Source organism: Antechinus flavipes, chromosome 1, assembly GCF_016432865.1.
Source record: "Antechinus flavipes isolate AdamAnt ecotype Samford, QLD, Australia chromosome 1, AdamAnt_v2, whole genome shotgun sequence".
Taxonomy (NCBI): Eukaryota; Metazoa; Chordata; class Mammalia; order Dasyuromorphia; family Dasyuridae; genus Antechinus; species Antechinus flavipes.
In genome coordinates, this window is record NC_067398.1 from 168,817,937 (window position 1) to 168,841,868 (window position 23,932).

A 23,932-nucleotide genomic window follows, 5' to 3' on the forward strand; every position below is an offset into this window, starting at 1 on the left:
ACTTGTAGTTATATTCAGCTTGACCCCAGACATCTGAGCTAATAGCATTAGATAGACATAGTGCAGGGAAGATTTTCAGTTTAAGATTGTGGATTACAATTTTACTATCTGCCTAGAGAATTTAATTGACTTGTTTATGTTCACAGTGTTAAATATTAAAGTTAGGATTGTTAAGTGAGATTTGTAGACTCCAAAGTCAATGATCTTTCCTCTCTATACTCAGATTCCTGGACTTAAGGAAAAAGTACACGGGACATATATCCTATTTTACTCTTTTTTTTAGTAATCATTTGGTGCAAAGGATGCAGACTAGACTTGTGGTGTCATTATGACAGGGAAATCTCAGTACTTACAAGTAGGCACCTTCTCTGCAATTTATAGCCTTGGAGAATTTTCTGGAGTATCAAAAGCTTAAGTGACTTAATCAGAGTAAATGATTATTATGTGTCAGAAATGGCACTTGAGCATGAATAATCATTATGTTGATGATGAGCAGGGCACATCATTATATTTATATGAGTTTGTGATATTTATATTGCCAGCAATAACTGCATTGAGCAAATGATACTATAATAGGGAGTAAAAAACAAACAAGTAAAATAACCCAATACCAAACCCACCAATCTATGGAGTGTCTAGGAAAAATTCTATGATTTTATTCAAATATAAGAGATAGAATGGTGAAGTATAGATCTGGCCCAGAATTTAAGAACTGCTCAAGTCCCATTTCTGACATATGATTCATACACAATGAAAAATATTTTAAAGCAATTTAGGAATAGTGAATCTAATGATTCCTTTCTTTTTTTTTTAAATAACTTTTTATTGATTAGAACTCATGCCAGGGTAATTTTTTACAACATTATCCCTTGCATTCACTTCTGTTCTGATTTTTCCCCTCCCTCCCTCCACCCCCTCCCCCAGATGACAAGCAATCCTTTACATGTTGAATGGGTTGCAGTATATCCTGGATACAATACATGTGTGCAGAACCGAACAGTTTTCTTGTTGCACAGGAAGAATTGAATTCAGAAGGTATAAATAATCCGGGAAGAAAAATGAAAATGCAAGCAGTTTATATTCATCTCCCAGTGTTCTTTCTTTGGGTGTAGCTGCTTCTTCCCATCTTTGATCAATTGAAACTGAATTAGCTCTCTTTATCAAAGAGATCCACTTCCATCAGAATACAACCTCAAACAGTATCATTGTTGAGGTATATAATGGTCTCCTGGTTCTGCTCATTTCACTTAGCATCAGTTCATGTAAGTCTCTCCAGTCCTCTCTGTATTCATCCTGCTGGTCATTCCTTACAGAACAATAATATTCCATAACGTTCATATACCACAATTTACTCAACCATTCTCCAATTGATGGGCATCCATTCATTTTCCAGCTTCTAGCCACTACAAACAGGGCTGCCACAAGCATTTTGGCACATACAGGTCCCTTTCCCTTCTTTAGTATCTCTTTGGGGAATAAACCCAGTAGAAACACTGCTGGATCAAAGGGTATGCACAGTTTGATAACTTTTTGAGCATAGTTCCAAATTGCTCTCCAGAATGGCTGGATGTGTTCACAATTCTACCAACAATGTATCAGTGTCCCTGTTTTCCCACATCCCCTCCAACATTCCACATTATCTTTCCCTGTCACTCTAGTCAATCTGACAGGTGTATAGTGGTACCTCAGAGTTGTCTTAATTTGCATTTCTCTGATTAATAATGATTTGGAGCATATTTTCATATGTCTATAAATAGTTTCAATTTCTTCGTCTGAGAATTGTCTGTTCATATCCTTTGACCATTTATCAATTGGAGAATGGTTTGATTTCTTATAAATTAGAGTCAATTCTCTATATATTTTGGAAATGAGGCCTTTATCAGAACCTTTGACTGTAAAAATGTTTTCCCAGTTTATTGTTTCCCTTCTAATCTTGTCTGCATTTGTTTTGTTTGTACAAAAACTTTTCAATTTGATATACTCAAAATTTTCTATTTTGTGGTCAATAGTGATCTCTAGTTCTTCTTTGGTCATAAATTCTTCCCTCTTCCACAGGTCTGAAAGGTAAACTATCCTATGCTCTTCCAATTTATTTATAATCTCATTCTTTATGCCTAGGTCATGAACCCATTTTGACCTTATCTTGGTGTACGGTGTTAAGTGTGGGTCAATGCCTAGTTTATGCCATACTAATTTCCAATTTTCCCAACAATTTTTGTCAAATAGTGCATTCTTATTACAGAAACTAGGGTCTTTGGGTTTGTTAAACACTATATTATTAAAGTTATTGGCTGTTTTGTCCTTTGAACTTAACCTATTCCATTGATCAACTAGTCTATTTCTTAGCCAATACCAGATGGTTTTAGTAACTGCTGCCTTTTAATATAATTTTAGATCTGGTACAGCTAGGCCACCTTCATTTGATGTTTTTTTCATTAATTCCCTTGAAATTCTTGACCTTTTGTTTTTCCTTATGAATTTTGTTGTTATTTTTTCTAGTTCATCAAAGTAGTTTTTTGGGAGTCTGATTGGTATAGCGCTAAATAAATAGATTAATTTAGGTAGTATTGTCATCTTTATTATATTTGCTCGCCCAATCCAAGAGCATTTAATATTTTTCCAGTTGGTTAGATCGGACTTAATTTGTGTGGAAAGTGGTTTGTAGTTTTGCTCATAAAGTTTCTGATTTTCCCTTGGCAGATAGATTCCTAAATATTTTATACAATCAGTAGTTACTTTAAATGGAATTTCTTTTTGTAACTCTAACTGTTGGGTTTTGTTAGTGATATATAAGAATGCTGATGACTTATGTGGGTTTATTTTATACCCTGCAATTTTCCTGAAGGTGTGGATTGTTTCTAATAACTTTTTAGTAGAATCTCTGGGGTTCTCTAAGTATACCATCATATCATCAGCAAAGAGTGATAATTTGGTTTCCTCATTGCCTATTCTTATTCCTTTAATCTCTTTCTCAACTCTTATTGCCAAAGCTAGCATTTCTAATACAATATTAAATAGTAACGGTGATAGTGGGTAACCTTGTTTCACTCCTGATCTTATTGGGAATGGTTGTAGTTTGTCCCTGTTACATGTGATGCTTACTGTTGGTTTTAAATAGATGCTACTGATTATTTTAAGGAAAAGTCCATTTATTCCTGTACTCTCAAGAGTTTTTAATAGGAATGGATGTTGGATTTTATCAAATGCTTTTTCTGCATCTATTGAGATGATCATATGGTTTTTGTTAATTTGATTATTAATATGGCCAATTATACTGATAGTTTTCCTAATATTGAACCAGCCCTGCATTCCTGGTATAAATCCTACTTGATCGTGGTGTATTATCCTGGGGATGATTTTCTGTAGTCTTTTTGCTAATATCTTATCTAAGATTTTAGCATCAATATTCATTAGGGAGATTGGTCTATAATTTTCTTTCTCTGTTTTCAACCTACCTGGTTTAGGTATCAGTACCATGTCTGTGTCACAAAAGGAATTTGGTAGGACTCCTTCATTCCCTATTTTTTCAAATAGTTTACAAAGCTTTGGGGCTAATTGTTCTTTGAATGTTTGGTAGAATTCACATGTAAATCCATCTGGTCCCGGGGATTTTTTTTAGGGAGTTGATTAATAGCTTGTTCTATTTCTTTTTCTGAAATGGGACTATTTAAGCAATTTACTTCCTCCTCTGATACTCTGGGAAACCTATATTTTTGGAGGTAGTCATCCATTTCACTTAGGTTATCAAATTTATTGGCATAAAGTTGGGGAAAGTAACCCCTTATTATTTCTTTAATTTCTTCTTCATCAGTGGAAAGTTCTCCTTTTTCATTTTTAAGACTGCTAATTTGATTTCCCTCTCTCCTTTTTCTAATCAGATTTATCAAAGGTTTATTGATTTTATTGTTTTTTTTTTCATAAAACCAACTCTTAGTTTTATTTATTAGTTCAATAGTATTTTTACTTTCTATATTATTAATTTCTCCTTTTAATTTTAGAATTTCAAATTTAGTAATTGATTGGGGGTTTTAATTTGGTCTTTTTCTAACTTTTTAAGTTGCAGGCCCAATTCATTGATCTTCTCTTTTTCTATTTTATTCAAGTAAGCCTCTAGAGATATAAAATTTCCCCTTATTACTGCTTTGGCTGCATCCCATAAATTTTGATATGATGTCTCACCGTTGTCATTATCTAGAGTGAAATTATTAATTGTGTCTGTAATTTGCTGTTTCACCCAATCATTCTTTAAGATGAGATTATTTAGTTTCCAATTACTTTTTGGTCTATTTACACCTAACTTTTTGTTGAATGTAGTTTTTATTGCATTGTGATCTAAAAAGAAAGCATTTACTATTTCTGCCTTCCTGCATTTAATTTTGAGGTCTTTATGTCCTAATATATATGGTCAATTTTTGTGTAGGTTCCATGAACTGCTGAGAAGAAAGTATACTCCTTTCTGTCACCATTCAGTTTTCTCCAGAGATCTATCATACCTAATTTTTCTAATTTTTCTAATATTCTATTTACCTCTTTAATTTCTTTCTTATTTGTTTTGTGATTTGATTTATCTAAATCTGAGAGTGCAAGGTTGAGATCTCCCACTATTATAGTTTTGCTGTCTATTTCTTCTTGCAACTCTCTTAACTTCTCTTTAAGGAAGTTAGATGCTATACCAGTTAGTGCATATATGTTTAATACTGATATTGCTTCATTGTCTATAGTGTCCTGAAGCAAGATATAGTTTCCTTCCTTATCTCTTTTAATTAGATCAATCTTTGCTTTTGCTTGATCTGAGATAAGGATGGCTACCCCTGCTTTTTTGACTTCACCTGAAGCATAATAGATTCTACTCCAGCCTTTTACCTTTACTCTGTATGTATCTCCCTGTTTTAAATGTGTTTCCTGTAAACAACAGATTGTAGGATTCTGACTTTTGATCCAGTCTGCTATCCACCTCCTCTTTATGGGAGAGTTCATCCCATTCACATTTACGGTTAAAATAACCAATTCTGTATTTCCTGCCATCCTTATATCCCCAGATTATACTTTTCTTTTTCTTGCCCTCCTTCCCTTCTTCCGTAGTATTAAACTTATTGGTCCCACTAATGTCACGCAGCTCTCCCTCTTTAGTATCCCTTCCTCCTCCCTTTGAATCCCTTCCCCTTTCTTGTACCCTTCCCTTATTACTCTTTTTCCTTCTCCCTTTTCCTCTCCCACTTTTTAATGAAGTGAGAGAAGAATCTCTGTAAAACAAAATGTAAATTGTTTCCTCTTTGAGCCAGCTCTGATGAGAGTAGGATTCACACAATGTTCCTCCCCCTCTCTAAGTTCCCTCATATATAATAGGTTTCCTTTGCCTCACTGTCACATGTAGTTTCCCTCTTTTTATCTCCCCTCTTCCCTTTTTCTGATACTATCCCCTTTCCATTTCTACTTCCCTTTTTTATGTTATAGTGGTAAAATCAAATTATACATATAGTTTTTATGTATATCCATAACAGAAATACAGTTCTCAAGAGTTCCTTTTACCTTTTTCTACTTCTCTTGATTCCTGTTGTTGGAGATCAAATTTTTTGTTTAAGTCTGGTTTTTTCCTTAGAAACAGATGGAATTCCTCTACTTCATTGAATGTCCATCTTCTTCCGTGGGAAAAAATACTCAGCTTAGCTGGGTAGTTTATTCTTGGCTGCATTCCAAGTTCTTTTGCCTTTTGGAATATCTGATTCCAGGCCCTTCGATCCTTTAATGTTGAGGCAGCCAGATCTTGCGTGACCCTTATTGTGGCATCTCGGTATTTGAACTGTTTTTTCCTGGCTGCTTGTAAAATTTTTTCTTTAGTCTGAGAATTCTGAAGTTTGGCCACAATATTCCTCAGAGTCTTTATTTTGGGGTCTTTTTCAGAAGGTGTTCGATGAATTCTTTCAACGCCTATTTTCCCTTCCAGTTCTATTACTTCTGGGCAGTTCTCTTTGATGATTTCCTGTAAAATAGTATCTAGGGTCTTTGTTTCATCATAATTTTCTGGTAGTCTGATGATCCTCAGGTTATCTCTCCTAGATCTATTTTCCAGGTCTGTTGTTTTTCCAAGTAAATATTTGACATTTTTTTCCAGTCTTTCATTTTTTTGGTTTTGCTTGACTGATTCTTGATGTCTCAATGAATCAGTCATTTCTATTTGTTCAGTTCTGATTTTTAGTGAGTTATTTTCTTCATTAGCTTTTTTTTACTTCTTGTTGTATATGTCCAATTGAGTTGTTTTGCTCTATGGAATTTTTTTCCATTTCACTAATTTTTTTTTTTTTTTAGTGAGTTATTTTCTTTTTCCAATTCACAAACTCTGTTTCCCTGTACTTCTTGGGAGTTTTTTACCTTTTCCAATTCACCTTTCAGGAAGTTGTTTTCTTTTTCCACTTTATCAAATTTTTCTTTTAGTGAGTTATGTGTCTTTCCCCATTTTTCTTCTAGCTCTCTTTTAAGGTTTTTAATAGTCTCTTCTAGGAGAGCCTTTTGTATTGGAGACCAACAATCGTCTGGAGACTGTCTGCAATTAGTCTCTTCAGGGTTGAAAAGCTGTTCTCTTTCTGTGTAGAAACTATCAATCGTTCTTTTGATTTTTTTACTCATTTTGTTAAAGCCTGCAAGGTCTGCCTTCAGAGCCTGGAAGTTACCAGCTTCCTCTGCAGAGCAGTGAAAGGTATATGGATGGGTAGTTGTCCTGACAGCCGGCTACAAAAAGCAGCGAGGTACTGGAGTGCTCTGGGAGAGAGTTCCCCACCCGAAAGTAACTCAGGCCTGCAGGGCCGGGCTGGGAAAGTGCCCTGCAAAGAACCTCAGCTATGTGAGAGAACGACTGCCCTGGGGCTAGACACCTAGCAGTGAGAGTTTCACTGCCCCAAGCCAAACCCTGCCCTGGGGCTGTGGGTGTTAGCAGTTGAGCAGTAAATGGATTTGCAGGGACCCGAATTGTCTGGCCGGGAACCGCAGTCAGCTGGGGAGGTTCTATTGCCCCAGGCCAAGCCCCCTACTCTGCCGATCAGAGGCTGCCCAGGCTGTGCCCCCTGCCGTGCAGATTAGTAACTGCCCCCCCCCCCCCCTGCAAAAGCCCCGAACTGCAGGATGTGGCCGAAGGGCTGCAGTAAAGTCTGCCTGAGTCACTTCCGGGTTTGAGGGGTTACAGCCAGATCTCTGTCAGGTTCTGGCGTTTTTTAGAGGACCCTCTGTTTTAGGCTTTAATTTCTCTGCCAGTTTACTGCTTTGTAATCAAGGCAGAGCAGTTAGCCTATAGCAGAGTCATCTCTATAACTTCTCTAGCCACAGAGCTCACCCCCGCTCCTGGTCTGCTCAGGACACTAGCCTCTCACTGCCTGTGCTAGTCTGTTCCTCGGGACAAACCTTTTCTGGCGATCTGGAAGATCAGCTGGTAAGTTGTAGTGCTTCTAATCTTCATGAATTTAAGCAGTGAAGAGTTATTTTTGAGGCTGCATTAAATAGTTGGTTATGAGGGGAATGAGAGGAGCTTAGAGAGTCGTATGTGCCTGCTCCGCCATCTTGGCTCCACCCCCCAGGTACAATCAATGATTCCTAATAAATTTATAGAATGGAATATTTTCTCAAGAAAGTTCTAAATAATTTTTTAAAAATATGCAGTTAGAACAGAAAAATCTAGATAATTATTGCTAACTCTTTAAATTTACTTTGTATTCACAACCTATCCAACAGTTTTTTTACTTTGAATTATTTCAATTTAGGAAGGGGAGAGAAGGTACAGAGAATAAGCATTGCACAGCCACTATGCTAAGTGCTTTCCAAATATATATATATATTTTTTATTCTTAGCACACAATACTGTATGAGAGAAAAATCAGAGCAAAAGGGAAAAAAATGGAAGAGATTTTAAAAAATAGAAAAAAGTGAATAAATCATGTATTGATTCAGGCTCCTTAGTTGTTTTTGTGGATACAAATGGCATTTTCTGTGCAAAGTTTATTGGGATTATTTTAGATCACTGAACCACTGAGAAAAACCAAGTCTTTCATAATTGATCATCACAAATTCTTGCTGTTATTGTGTACAATGTATTCCTGGTTCTGTTTGTTTTGCTCAGCATCAGTTCATGTAAATCTTTCCAAGCCTCTTTAAAATCAGCTTGTTTATAATTTTTATAAAACATTAATATTCCATTACCTTCATATACCACAGCTTGTTCAGCCATTCCCCATTTAAAGGGCTACAGATATTATCTTGTTTGAGATGAAATAGGCATATCAATCATGAATGCAGTTATAGTAGCAGCCATAGTTGCTTTTTTTTTTTTTTTTTAAGCTTAATCTTGCTTAGGTATGCTTGAAGCCAAAGTTTCTATTGTACAAGGTTAAATACTCAAATAGATCTGTGATCTCACTAAGTGTCTAACTCCCCTCTTCCCCCAAACAGGTTAGAGTTTACAGGAATATTGTTGCAAAACATATTTAATTTTTGTTTTATCCATCATACCAAATTAAACTAATATATACAGCAGGAGTCATTTACTTAATTTTGTACCACACCTTTTCTATAAATGTGAGATACCATTCATACTTTAAGACAATTTTACCTGAGCTAACTCTATTAAAAATGCTTTGTGTGAATTATTTCCACTTGAGAGAAACCACATCTTTTAACTCACTGTGGAGATTTTGAAGAACATGTAGTTATTGAGTAAGTGGTTTTTGGTGTTAATGGCAGTAATATAATTTTAAAATAATCTTTTATTTTCTTAGGGCAGTTCAAATGGCAGAGACATTCTATGTTATTTCTCTTTTTTATAAACTTGTTTTTATCACTGAGTTCTTCACATACTTTTCTATACAAACTGCATTATCATTGCTCTCCATATGCCTCTCTCATGTAAACACAAATAGAATATGCCCATTTTCTTAAATAGCAGTATTTACAATTTCTGTTCATTTAAGAATATGTTAGAGAAATCTATAATTTTCACTCATTAGCTTCATTAAAAGATTTGGAAATGATGTGTTCTGTCTATGCTCATTATCTACTTTTCTATCATGATTACGCTGACCTACTTATATAGTAGAAAACTCTTATTCAGAGTTGTTTTTCTCAATAGTTGGACAACAACAAATTATGTCTAGTTACTTGAGAGGTCTGATTAAAAAGTGATAGTTGAATCCATTGTTTCTCTGCAGTACTCCCAAGGATCTCTTCAGTTCTCACTATACTGATGGGCTAATAGGTCAGTTTTGAAACCTGATTCCTTCATTTTAAGAATTAAGTCATTTTTAAAAAACACTTAATTTCTCATTAATTGAAATTAATGTAAACCTTGTTGGGTGGAAATAAACAGCAGATAGAATCAAGGCATGTCTTGATGTCCCTCAACCAAGAAACATTTATTAATCACCTTATTATATCAAACACTGTGCTTAGCTAGGGATACAAAGACAAAAGCATTCACTATTTCTGCTCTCAAGGAACTCACTTCTAATAAAGGAAATTATGTGTAAATAACTATAATTATATATATGGTATCATATAGTTATTTACATACTTTATATATTTTTGTATGAACATAATTATTTGCTATCTCATATACACATATGTAGTATATACATGCATACACGCACACACACATACACACACATACACTGTCTACCTGAAAGGAATTGGAGGAAGGAAAGACTTTGACCAGAAAAGACATCTTATTGATGCTAGGACAGCTCAGTGGGCATAGTGGATAAGATACTGAGCCTCGAGTCAGAAAGACCTGAAACTTGAAGGAAGCCAAGGAATCCAGGAGTCAGAAGGAAACAAGGAAAGTCAACTAATACAATGACACAAAGTTGAGAGAGTGAGCATTGTGTGTAAGGAACAACAGGTAGACTAGTGTATAGATTATAAGAGGGGAAAAGAATGAGAGTGTAAAGTGCAAAAAGACTAGAAAGATTGAGAATCAAGTAGTAAAGAGTTTTAAATACCTAATTGTGAGTTTTTTGTTTGATCTTTAATAGGGTAATAGGGAGCCGTGTGGTTATTGAATGGGGAGAATGACATGATCAGAACTTCACTTTATGAAAATCACTTTGACAGCATAATGGATGATGACTAGCAATTGGGAGAGCTTGGAAGCAGGGACATCAACCAGAGTAGTGTTACAGAGGTGTCCAGGCCTGAAATTATGAGGGCTTGTACTCAATTCATAACTATGTGAGTGTAAAGAAAGGAAGATATATAACATAGACATGGTGAAGATAAACTAATAATAACAATCACTAGTATTTATACAGTCAATTAAGATTTGTAAGTATTTTACATATGTGATTTCATCTGATATTCACAATTGCCACATGATATAGGTACTGTTACTATCCCCATTTTGCAGATGGGAAAACTAAGAGAAATTTAGTGACTTTCCCAATGTCACCTAGATAAGTATCTATGGTATGAGTTGAACATGTGTTTCTGCCTCTAAGGCTAGTCCTCCATCTACTACAATACATGGCTGCCTTCTAAAATGCCACAGTCTGACCATAGGCTAAATATGTCTATTAGTACAATGTGAGTGTCCTGGTAAATGGTTAACAACCAGCAGTGGGATGGTTGGGGTTGGGGGCCAGGAATATTGGGGCAAAACACACTATTAAGTTTAAACTGCATTAATAACATTTTCCCCACACTTTCTTAGCTCTAAATAATCAATAAAAAAGTAAATCAAGCCTCAATTTTATTTGTTCATTTTTAACATAACTACTCACATTGGAAATTTAATAATTAGCAACAAGAAGTTGTCCTCAATATAAGAGAAGAGATGAAGTTGGGCCTGGAGTCAGGAGTACAAGTTCAAATCCAGCCTCAGAAACTTATTATCTATATGGCCCTGGGCAAGTCAATTAACTCAGTTTCCTCAATAGTAAAATGGGGATAATAATAGTCCCTACTCTGTAGGGTTTTTTAAGATCAAATGAGATGATTTTTATAAAAAGTATTTGGGACAGTGTCTGATATGTATATTGACCTTTTCCCCTTTTCTTTCCTATCCTTATGAGTACTTTCTTGTATTTGGGCAACCTTTCTGGTTTCTTTGCTTTTTTTATCCTTAAATCATGTATGAAGCAGTGGGCTTTCTGATTATCTCATATATTCAATAATGGGGACATTATAACTTTTTGAAGCATAATTCCAAATTACTTTCTAATTATACCAATTCACTGGTCAACAAATATATTATAATACCCAGTTTTTTCCACAGTCCCTCCAACATGTCATTGACTATTCTTATGTATTGATTATTTCACCAATTGCTGAGTACAAAGTTTTATATCGCAGAGTTGTTCTGATTTTCATTTCTCATATTATTTGTTTGGAGTAATCTTTCATGTAATTGATAATAGTTTATAATTTTTCTTTTAAAAACTTTTTCAAACTAGCCCACTTTAGTTGTAACAAAGGATGATTTTAGCTATAGTGAATGAATCTACTGTTTTGCAAAGTTACCTCTAATCAGTCAGGTCAAAATGATAAGCCAGATCTTCTTGGTTATAATAATCTTCAATTAAGTGTGAGATGTAAAATTGTAAGCTTGGGCATGGGGACATGTTATAGTGAAATGAACACCTTCCTAGTAACCTGAAGGATGAATTTTACTTTCTTCTTCAATTATCTAGGGGAATGACAAATCACTTCGGACAAATCATTTAATGTCTTTGAGGCTAAATTTCACATATGTTAAAAGAAATAGTTGAACATATGTGGTCTCTAATGCCCTTTCACACTCTGAAATGCTATGAGTTTAGGGAATATATTCATTTTTCTGTCCTCTTATCAGTGTACCTTTCCAGCCTGGTTTCACATCCCACACCCTGTAGCCTCCCGTAAGCATACCCCAAATGAAGTCTGTCCCAGCCAAACTAAAGTCTCAGCTATGCTGGGAATTCTGTCGCATCCCTTTTGCCTCCTTCCTCACCTTCTCCAATTAAAACCTCTCTGTGAAGACTCTGCTTAGGTACCAATTTTTCAGTGAAATATTCCCCTGAGTGGTTAGTTTCTGTGAGATTTTGCTAAAATATGTTATCTGAAGCTCTCTTTTGCCCCTATGCACTAGTTCTGTAGTAGGCACCAACCATCCTAAGTGCTGGAGACAAAAAGACAACAGAACAGTTTGCCCTCAGAGAGCTTGCATATCACTGGCAATGTCTGCAAGTGTATAAGAACAGATAGCATACATGCTAAGTAACATAAAATAGTTTCAGGCACAAGAAAATAAATACTATTATCTGCTGAAATCAACAAAAGCCATCTATAATCTGTGACCTGAGATTGTACTTTGAAGTTAGCTAAGGATTCTTTGAGGCAGAAGTTAGGAGACAATGCATTATAGATACAGAGAACCAGACATTTAAGAAAAAATTTCCTAATTATTAGAGCTGTCCCCCAATTGAATGGATTTCCTTGTGAGGTAATGGGTTCTTCTTCCTGAAGGCCTTAAAGAAAAGACTAGGTGATCACTTGTTAGGTGTGCTATGGTTGTGCAGGCCAGAGTGCTTGTATGCATCCAGGTTAGACAAAATGACCTTTGAGATTTGTCCTGACAATTTTTATTGCTTGACATTATACATATCATATCCTTTAGCAAAGAGATAGTAAACTTTTTTTTTTCAAATTAAGCATTTATTCTCTCTCTCTTTCCCTTCTCCCCCCCCCCTTCTCCCCTCTCTTTCTCACCCCTTTTTATAGTGACACGAAACTGGAAACTGAGTGGATGCCCATCAGTTGGAGAGTGGCTGAATAAGTTATGGTGTATGGATATTATAGAATATTATTATTCTGATCAGCAGGACAATTTCAGAGACACCTAGAGATACTTACATGAACTGATGCTAAATGAAGTGAGCAAAAGCAAGAGAAAATTGTACACAGCAACAGCAAAATTATACAACGATCAATTCTGATGGACGTGACTCTCTTCAATAGTGAGATGATTCAGGCCAGTTCCAATGGTCTTGTGATGAAGAGAGCCATCTGCATCCAGAAAGAGGACTGTGGCAACTGAATGTGGATCACGACATAGTATATAATCCTTGCTGTTTAATCAATATTTATTAACTCAACTTTTTTTCTCTCTGTCTCTAACTTTCTTATTTGTGTTATTAAAAGTGCCTGTGTAAATGTTTCTTGCTGAGTTATCTGACAACTATTATTTGAAAATAATATACTTTTTTGTACAGACTTAAAATGTTCCCTATAGGAATATTTTTAAATGCTAACTTTAATATGTAAGTCCCAGATTTACCCTTAAATGAATATATTGTTGATCTTCTTATGCTTTTTTATGTTGTGTTTGCTTGCATTTTATTTTCTTTCTCATATTTTTTCTTTTTGATCTGATTTTTCTTGTGCAGTATGATATTTATGGAAAATGTGTATAGAAGAATTGCACATGTTAAACATATATCGGATTATTTGCCATCTAGGGGAGTTGGGGAAAAGGGAGGGAAAAAATTTGGAACATGAAATTTTGCAAAGGTGAATGTTGAAAATTATCCATGTATATATTTTCTTTTTTTCTTTTTGTCTTTTTTTATGTTAAACATGGTAGAAATATATGTTAAATCCAATATATACATACATATTTATATAATTATCTTGCCACACCAGAAAAATAAAATCAACCAGAAAAAAATGAGAAAAAAAGAATGAAAATTCTATGTTGTGAACCACACTCAGTTCTCAGAGTCCTCTCTCTGGGTGTAGATAACTCTCTTTGTCACTAAACCATTGGAACTAGAATCAGTCATATCATTGTTGAAGAGAGCCACGTCCATCAGAATTGATAATCGTATAATCTTGTTGTTGCCGTGTATAATGATCTCCTGGTTCTGCTCATTTCACTTAGCATCATTTCATGTAAATCTCCCTAGACCTCTCTGAAATCATCCTCCTGATCATTTCTTACAGAATAATAATATGCCATAACAATTCATATGCCATAACTTATTCAGCCATTCTCCAATTAATGGGTATTCTTTCCTTCCTTTAAGATCTATTAGGGATATAGCTCCAAACACTGCTGGACCAAAGGGTGTGCATAGTTTAATAGGTCTTTGCATATAGTTCCATATCGCTATCCAGAATGGTTGGACAATTCCACTAACAATGTATCAGTATCCCAGTTTTCCCACATCTCCTCCAACATTCATCTTTATCTTTTCCTGTCATCTTAGCCAACCTGAGAGATATGTAGTGGTATCTCAGGGTTGTCTTAATTTATCCATGCATATGTTTTGAAAATAAGCTTTAATTTAAAAATAAATCAATAAAATTGTCCCTTTTATCTTTCTTAAGTTTAGTTGAACATTCCCTTGATGAACAATGACTGACAGTAGGTTTGATACTTCCCGGAAGTGTTTTGGTTTTCATCTAATATTTCCATTGGAGCAGCATTCCTTGCTGTTTAATCAATATTTATTAACTCAACTTTTTTTCTCTCTGTCTCTAACTTTCTTATTTGTGTTATTAAAAGTGCCTGTGTAAATGTTTCTTGCTGAGTTATCTGACAACTATTATTTGAAAATAATATACTTTTTTGTACAGACTTAAAATGTTCCCTATAGGAATATTTTTAAATGCTAACTTTAATATGTAAGTCCCAGATTTACCCTTAAATGAATATATTGTTGATCTTCTTATGCTTAGCCTATTCATTTATATGCAAAAAATCTAGCAAATTATTTTTTCTGTAAGTCAACATATAAACACACTACTTCAAATTTTAATGTTTTTTTCTTATGTTTGAATTTATCTATGAAATATATGAAACTTATTTTTATTTAACTAAGAAATACTAAAGACAAAAAAGTTATAAAAAAAGAAGGAAAAAAAGAAAAAATTGATAAATAGTTCATTTCAAAAATCATGATGTCCTAATAGTATTTGCCTTTCCAAAAATATCCAAAATCATAAAATTATTACTTTTTTATTATAAGCAAAATGTTATATGGTATTTATTTATAAAAATCTGCTTTTTAAAAAATGTCTTCCCAAAAAGCAGTATGAAGAATCTGTCACCTGTACCAGACTGTCTCTTCTTGAAGCGTGACAGAACAATAAGAGAGATAGTGCCTTACTTATTATAGGAATTCTAGTGAAGGCAGGTGTCTTTATATATGATACTAATCATTTTTTAAGAGGAAAAAACAGACATCAGGGAGTAATCCCTATGGCAGTCAGGAGATTAAAGTGTCAGGAGATAGATTTTTCTCTTACAAATCATTCTGGATTGCATTTCATTATAGTGATGGAAAATCTATGACAATTCTTTGGCTCTATCATCTCACACCTAGCCACCAAACCTGTAGAAAAGCTGATGGAATAATGACACTGATGATTCACTTTTATATAAGTTTATAAAGCAGTTTTCTCAGTATTGCAGTTTATCAACCAATCAATATTTATTAAGCCTCTATTCAGGAACTGCTATCTATTGGGCCAAAATAATTAATAGTCTCTACTTTTTAATAATTCTGTATACACATAAAATATATACATTTACGTTGTTTGTGTATCTTAGTGAAATAGATACACAGACTAAATATAAAATCAATTCAAGGTAGCTAAGTATGGGAAGAAGGTCAGTAGTAGTGGCAGTGGGAAGAGACAGGAAAGACTTCATGTAAATGGTAAAGCTTGAGCTGAGTGTTGAAACAAGTGAAGAATTCTGTGAGGCAAAGGTGAGGAGGGAGTAGGTAAAGGAGATGTCTAATGCAAAAAGTTAGGATAGCAGGGATAGGAGAGATGTGTAGGGGAGTGGTGTCTGTATGTATATAGGTCATGTATATTTATATATCTACATATGCATACATAAATATATCTTTTCTTAACTAAAAATTGGTTGGGGGTAGGATGGAGGGAATGAATAGGGGGAAACAAACAAAAAACTTAGAAAGGAATAAAGTCCAATTGGCAAGACTGTTCTGCAAGGAAAGGGAATAATGTATATCCTGGAAAGATAAATTGTGACTAAGTTGTGAAGGACTTTAAATGTCAAAAAAAAGTTTTACTTTTGATCCTAAAAGCACTAAGAAGTCACTGAAATTTACTGAAAGGAGAGGTGACATAATTAGACCTGCATTTTAGGAAGAGAAGTTTGAAGTTGGGGGTCTTCTACACCAACAATATTTTTGTAAAATAGCATTTCATGGCTATTAATTCTTATATAATACTATCATAGCACAGTGTGTGTGTGTGTGTATGTGTGTGTTGTCAATTCTCAAATTTCATGAGGATAACATTCCTAGAAAATGGTGCAAAAGTAAAAAACACAAGTGTTGATATACTGAACCTATGGAAAAGAGGGATTAGGTTCCTGTGTCCACCAAAAACCATTATCTTTCACTAGACACTGCTGAAAATATACTTTTTGACATATGATTCTTTATAATAGAACATTAATTCTGATAAGATGCACCTTTTTACACAATAACCATGAAAAACACTAAATAAAATTGCTAGAATGCAAAACATTTTGTCTCACTAGTAATTCCCTTAGAATTCTGTGACTTTTCTATACTAACACCTCAATAACACACACACAGACACACACACACACACACACACATTGATTTCAGATAATATTCATTTTCATAGCACATGAAATCCTACAGTACCATAAATAAAATACAACAAATATAATTCTTAGAAAAACAAAATATTTTTAACCCAAATCTTACCTTCTACTGAATCAGATAGCAGTGTGAGGGCAATGTACTGTATACTGTATTGCTACAAACCTCTCTACCTTGACTGCCCTCTAAAAACCAAGAGAGAAATTGTTGGGATTTTAGTTGCTACTGTTGGCAGATGCTTAGACGGGTGATATCTCTAATATTCTGTCCTTTATGGCTAGTGGATAATATTGAAGACTGTGAAAGACAGACCAACTTGAAATAAGTCACAATAGTGTCTGCTTCTTACACACAGGGTATTTATTCTACATTCATATGGTGAACAAGACCTGTGAAATGCCTAATAGGACCAACCACTCCACAAACTTGCACACAACTCTTTTTTTTTTTCTCTATTGGACATAGCCATTAATGTGCACAATTGCCAGCATGAGTGAAAATGAGGTTACTAACAAAATCTTATGAATGCTTGAAGTTGCAAAAGTTAAACATGCAAATGTTGAGGATTGACTATATTTCTGATTATAATGGCACAATTAAAAACCAGTTCAATATAAAGTAGCAGCCATAGTTGGTGAAAAACTCCTGTAATTCTCCTGTGGAATGAGTTTACAGAGAGGCTAAGTGTACTGGATCTTTAAAGTTTGGAAATATGCAGAAGTGCCCTTGAGTAACCCCTATAATTGCAGTTTAGGCAAGATTAAGAGACTCAGTCTTTTTTTTTTTATTTTATTTTATTTAATAATAACTTTGTATTGACAGAATCCATGCCAGGGTAATTTTTTACAACATTATCCCTTGCACTTGCTTATGTTTCGTTTTTTCCCCTCCCTCCCTCCACCCCCCCCAAGATGGCAAGCAGTCCTATATATGTTAAATATATTGCAGTATATCCTAGATATAATACATATTTGCAGAACCAAACAGTTTTCCTGTTGCACGGGGAGAATTGGATTCAGAAGGTAAAAATAACTCGGGAAGAAAATCAAAAATGCAAATAGTTCACATTCGTTTCCCAGTGTTCCTTCTTTGGGTGTAGCTGTTTCTGTCCATCATTTATCCATTGAAACTCAGTTAGGTCTCTTTGTCATAGAAATCCACTTCCATCAGAATACATCCTCATACAATATTGTTGTCGAAGTGTATAATGATCTCCTGGTTCTGCTCATCTCACTTAGCATCAGTCCATGTAGGTCTCTCCAAGCCTCTCTGTATTCATCCTGTTGGTCATTTCTTACAGAACAATAATATTCCATAACATTCATATACCACAATTTACCCAGCCATTCTCCAATTGATGGGCATCCATTCATTTTCCAGTTTCTAGCCACTACAAACAGGGCTGCTACAAACATTTTGGCACATACAGGTCCCTTTCCTTTTTTTAGTATCTCTTTGGGGTATAAGCCCAATAGAAACACTGCTGGATCAAAGGGTATGCACAGTTTGATAACTTTTTGGGCATAATTCCAGATTGCTCTCCAGAATGGTTGGATTCGTTCACAACTCCACCAACAACGCATCAGTGTCCCCGTTTTCCCACATCCCGAGACTCAGTCTTTATCACACACACACACACACACACACACACACACACACACACACAGTTGCAATAAATAGTAAAGATGGACATTAATTGTTGTAAAAAAATAAAAAAATATATATTAGTAAGGAATTCTAAGCGAATTTCTAGGTTAGAAATTTGCTGCCAACAGATTTTTTAGTACATAAAAAATACTTTGAAAAAAGAGATTGCATCACTTCTTCCTAGAGTAGTAAATTTTTATGTCTGCTTCATCTCTAAATCGTTTAGGAGGTTAAAAAAAAAAAAAGTACCACAAAGTGAATGAAGTTGTTTGATTTCTTTTTTTCTTGAAGTATAATTCCATTACAACATTGACAGAAACTACGCCAGATTATTTCCCTCAAGAACATTATTATAATGTCACATGTATTTTTTCAGGTCACATATAGCTTATTATGCACACCATTCTTGAATCCATTATGAAAACCTTAATGGCTTCAGCATATTTTTCCAAGTACATCATGACATTTTAAATATCATCTTCACAGTAGGATGATACTTAGAAATGGCTGCCTATCATAGGAATAGAAGGAGATTGTAGATAGCAATTTATCTATTGTTCTTTCCTATCTGTAAGATGTGGGTTTTGGACTAGCTGATTCTAAACTTTCTCCCAGCTTGTGTTCCTATGAGTATATTTTATTTGTTCCTCCCTCCATTTTGTTCCAGCTATATTAAATTATCTAAAGTGAAAGGAGGAAGGGATATGAATGCTCTTTGGCTTAATAATCTCAAAAGGAAAAAAGAAAAATAGGTACTGGAGCCCTTGACTATTTCATTTGTGCTAGGGTGTTGTGCTCATGAGCTTCTTCAGCCCCTTCTCTTCACCCTCTCCTCACATACCTAACTAGCTCTGTTTGTTACTGACCAATTTGAAGGCATCAGCAGAATTTCCAGTCTTGTTTCCTGCTCTGGTTGATGCATGGTTCAGCTTGTGCTTTCCTATCCTTTTCTCTGATAGTCCAGCCGCCTTGCTTTAGACCTTCATCACTTCAAGTCTAAACTATCTCTTGGTTGGTCTCCCTATCTTTAGTTTCTTCACATCTCAATCTGTTGCTGAATTGATCTTCCTAAAATTCAGGTCCGATCATATCATTCATTAAATAACAGTAGTTCCCTAGCATCTTCAGGATCATATGTAAAATCTTCTGTTTTGCTTTCAAATCCTTTACTCCTTTAGATCCCTTTCCCGTATATTTTGTGATCTGGTAACCTGGTTACTTTTTATTTCGTAGTCCAGTCCTTGCTGTTCCTCAAATGGGCTACTTTATCTTCTGACCTCAAGTATTTTCACTGATTGTCCACCACTATCTCTCCTAACTTCTCCGGTTTCCTTCAGGTCTCAGCTAAAATTCCACATTCTGCAAAGAGCCTTTCCTAGTTGTTTTAAATTTTAATTCCTTCTCTCAAATTATCCTGATTAAATCTTATTTTTACATAGTTATTTACATGTTGTATCCCCCATTTCATCATGAATTCCTTGAGAGCAGATTCTGTGTATTTCCAGTACTTTAAAATATTCAACATATAATTTTTTTAGTTGTTCAATCATATTCAATCCTTTGTGACCCCATATAGAGTTTTCTTGGCAAAGACACTAGAGTGCTATTTCTTTTTCCAGTGGGGTAAGGCAAACAGAAGTTGTGACTTGCCTAGAGTCACTGAGCTAGTGAGTATCTGAGGTCACATTTGAACTCAGGTCTTTCAGGACCAATGCTTTATCCACACAGTAGATGCCTAATAAGTGCTATTTATTTGACTGCTCTGCCATCATCAAATCATACTTTTTGGTCTTCCTTTTTTGTTGACACCACTGTATTAGTAGATCTTAATATTATAAGATTTAAAATTGGGAGGAATTTCAGGTCAGATTAAGTCAACATGTATTTGTTAAAGTAGCTACTGTGTGCTAAATTCTTGAGACTCTTAAGAAGGAAATAAAATTAGTCTTTGCCCACCAGAAGTTTACATTCTAATGGGGAAGAAAACATGAAAAAAATATTTGTAGAAGATCTAGTGTTCTTAAGTACAAGAAGTCTGTACCTTTTGTTTCTTTCAATGGAGAAAATGCATATATTAAATAAGCTTCAATCAAGTATGACTTATAGTGTTATTGGCTGTGATTTCAATGTTAATCAACAAAAGGTTACATTTAGAAAAAAAGAAGAGGGAATTCACTAATATATACATGAAGGCACAGCAGAAAGTGCTAACAAACGTGACCAGAGCCTTGCAGAAATCTATATCTATATTTCCCCAAGGAGCAATGGTTCATTATTCCTTAATTCAGTATTTGCAGAGATTTGAGAATTTACTATATATAATATTAATAATAATGTAAATTAAAAGATCATTAAAATAGAGTTGAACTCTGAATCATGAAAAAAAAATTGAAGGTCTTAGAGAACAAATAATGGAAATATGTCTTCTTGTCCACAGTTGGATGACTACCATGTCAAAATAATTTGTACATTTCAGGATGCATTCCTTGTATTACATGGTTTAACTGTTTTTCTCAGTCACAAAGGAAAATTTAGTCTGGGATGGAAGGAGGTTGAAAAGTCCATAATATAAAGGAGAAAGGGGCTTTTAAAGTAAAATAAAAGAAAATAAAATGAATTTTAGCTAAAACAGAAATTACTGGTCTATTTTAAGTCATTGGTAGTGACAGTTTTATCCAATGGCAATGTCTAGAATCTAATTCTAAAAATGTTCCAATAACAAAAAATGTTCCAATAACAACAAATAACAACAACTATAAGTCTTATCTTTTAGACAAAAACTTTCTTATAAATTGTTGGCCTAACTTTTTTAATGGTTTTTGAAGAAAGGAAATTGAGATCTTAGTGTCTGTTGAAAAACTTCATAATAAGGAAAGATTCTCTCTAGAAGAAAGGGAAAATAATATACAAATATATTTTGTTCCAAAGAAATGTTTTATTTTAGTTATTCATAAACAGCCAAAATATTTCTCCAAGCGTCTATAATAAAATAATCTCTAAGATGTGTGTATCAATTCATATATTCTTATTCTAGTCCCCCTCCCCCCCGAAAAGCCAACATAAATATCTCACAAGGGCTTGCCCAGCTGCTATGATGGAAACAGTTAAAAGGTCTTGAAGTTTCCAGAAGTTAATCTTTGCCTTGTAGAGCAACAATGAAAGCTTTATATTGTACCCCAAACATTTCATGATGTGGGTCATATACACTCAGGAGCCCCTTTATGAAAATGGTGAAAGTTGAGAAATTGTAGTTTTGTTATCTGAAACCTATTAGCCATTAAAACAGCTTTCTATGGGTTATTATTTATAACTGCTCACTAGAATAAATAGTAATATTGGAGGCTCAAGATTTCTTTTTCATAGTCTGATTGTTTTGTTTTATCTTGTTTTGTTCTTATATTTCAAGGAGATATATGTTTCTTGCCTTAACAATTAACAAGTAAATTCTTTGGCTGCACTATGAAATGCTATTCCTGTGCTGTATTTTTGAAAATTCAGACATCTCAGAAGTCCCTTAGTATCTCGGATGTATAAAGAACTTTAGTAATGATTAAGAATTTCAGCCCAGAGAGCTGTGAGAGTTTGCTGTAAGACCCCATCTGAGATATCCAAGGATGATCACTGTAAATTGTAGAAAACTGATTGAATAAAAAAATCAGACAGACTCCTCACTTACTAATTTTCAAGCCATGCCAAACTGAAAGTAATAATATTTTAAAATGTCAACAGTAAACCAAAGAGAACTGCTGGAATTGTGTCTATCTGTAGACAAAGTTGTCTCCAGTTGTGTGATAGAAATAAAGAGATAGAAATAGAGAAATGGAGAAAGACATACAAACAGATGGTGGAACTTTACCTATGATTTTTTTAAGAGCTCCTAAATGAGAAAATTTGCACTACTAATTCAGACTGGGTCCTACTTACTGCCCGTATACCTAGAATTGGATAAATCTCCTGGGCTCCTGGTAAAGGTATATTTTGATCCACTTTATTTTAATTTGATGTGGATGGTTTGACCAATTTCTATAGATTTGCTATGGGTTTCCCTCAGGAGACTATTTGGTATTTTTTTAGCTCAATGCTATTAATGCAATTGTGTTTTTAAAATGGCATTTACTTTTCCAAATATATGCAAATAAAATTTTCAACATTCAGCTTTGCAAAATCTTGTATTCTAATTTTTTCTTCCTCTTCTCTTATTTCCTTCTCCAAGACAGCAAGCAACTCTGCAACTTATAGTTTTATTTCCTAAAATTCTTAAAAATTAAGTGACTTATCCAGGTTCATAGCCATTATATATTAGAGGTAGGCCTTGAACCTAAGTCGTCTGGCTTTGAGGTTAACTGCTTCTTGCTGAGTTCTTGATTTTACTTGCTTATAAGGAGGAAGAAAATAGAAGAAGCATAGCAGAAAGGGCCTGCTTTTGGGAGGATAGAAAGAGCATAGCCAGAAAGAAGTCAAGAAATTTAGTTTAGTTAGCAGCGTTTGCTGCTTTTGCTATTTACTTTTTGTGTCACCTAAGGCAAGTCACAACCTCTCTAAGCCATAGTTTTCTCTTATGTAAAAATTGAGACTTTGACTAGATGACCTCTAAGGTCCCTTCTGATTCCATATCTATGATCTTATGATCTTTTCAGAGGGTTAAAGAAGAGTTAGATTGTAGAAAGAGAGCATTGGTCTTTTCACTAAGTTGGCCTTTTTCAAATGCTGTCTCAGATAGTTATGTGACCAATCATTTAACATACTTGGAATTCAATTTCCTCCTCTTAAAATAGGACTAATTATGTTTGTATCACCTACTTTGTAGAGTTATTATGATGCAAGTGCTTTATTTTTTAAAATATATTTTTATTCCCCCATTACATGCTAAAACAATTTTAAACAATTTTTTTAAGTTTTGTGTTCCAAATTCTATCCCTCTCTCACCCTTCCTTGAAAAAGTAAGCAATCAAATATAGTTTTTATTTGTGCAATTGGACATGAATAAAAGGAAAAGAAAGAAAGTGAAAAATAGCATATTTCAACATGTATTCAAACAATATCTATTCTTTCTCTGGAGGTCCATAATATGCTCCCAAAGTTTAGTTTTTTTGGGATTTTCATATATACATATATATGTATATATATTATATATATGTATGTATTTGCAAATAGACCCTTTTTTGGATAGATATTGGGGAGTGTTTTTTTGAGAGACAGTTGGGGTTAAGTGATTTTTCCAGGGTCTTACACAGCTGGTAAGTATTAGATATCTGAGACCAGATTTGAATTCAGGTCCTTCTGACTCCAGGGCTGGTATTCTATCCACTGTGCCATTTAGCTGCCCCAAGCAGGAGTGTTTCTTGGTCAAAGAATATGTACAGTTTTATAGCACTTTGGGCATAGTTCCAAATTGCCCGCCAAAATGGCTGAATCAATTCACAACTCCATCCAAAATGTATTAGTGCCCCAGTTTTTCTACTTTCCTCCAACATCCAACATTTGAGAAAAGTACTTTTAAAATATATTCAAGTATTGTATTATATGGGGTTTAGTGCTTTTTCAAACTAAATTTCTACTAAACTGTTCCCTACTTTTCACAAAATTTTTATTGAGCAGTCTTTTCCTCAAGCAGTTTGCATTCTTGAGTCTATTTAAATACTTGACTGCTAGTTTGTTTGCTTGTT

General features: G+C 34.4%; 1 protein-coding gene across 2 annotated transcripts in view; it reads left to right on the forward strand.

Moving 5' to 3' along the window:
• Positions 1–23,932, forward strand: part of XRCC4 (X-ray repair cross complementing 4) — a 362,270-nt gene that overhangs the window by 236,606 nt on the left and 101,732 nt on the right. Inside the window, exon 7 of one of the 2 annotated variants that reach the window (XM_051992998.1) lies at positions 12,733–15,470. The exons of the other annotated variant lie outside the window; for it this stretch is intronic. Coding sequence (XP_051848958.1) covers positions 12,733–12,854 — 122 coding nt within the window. The 3' untranslated portion in view covers positions 12,855–15,470. Of the gene's footprint in view, positions 1–12,732; positions 15,471–23,932 lie in introns of those variants that run through there. 2 annotated transcript variants of the gene reach the window in all.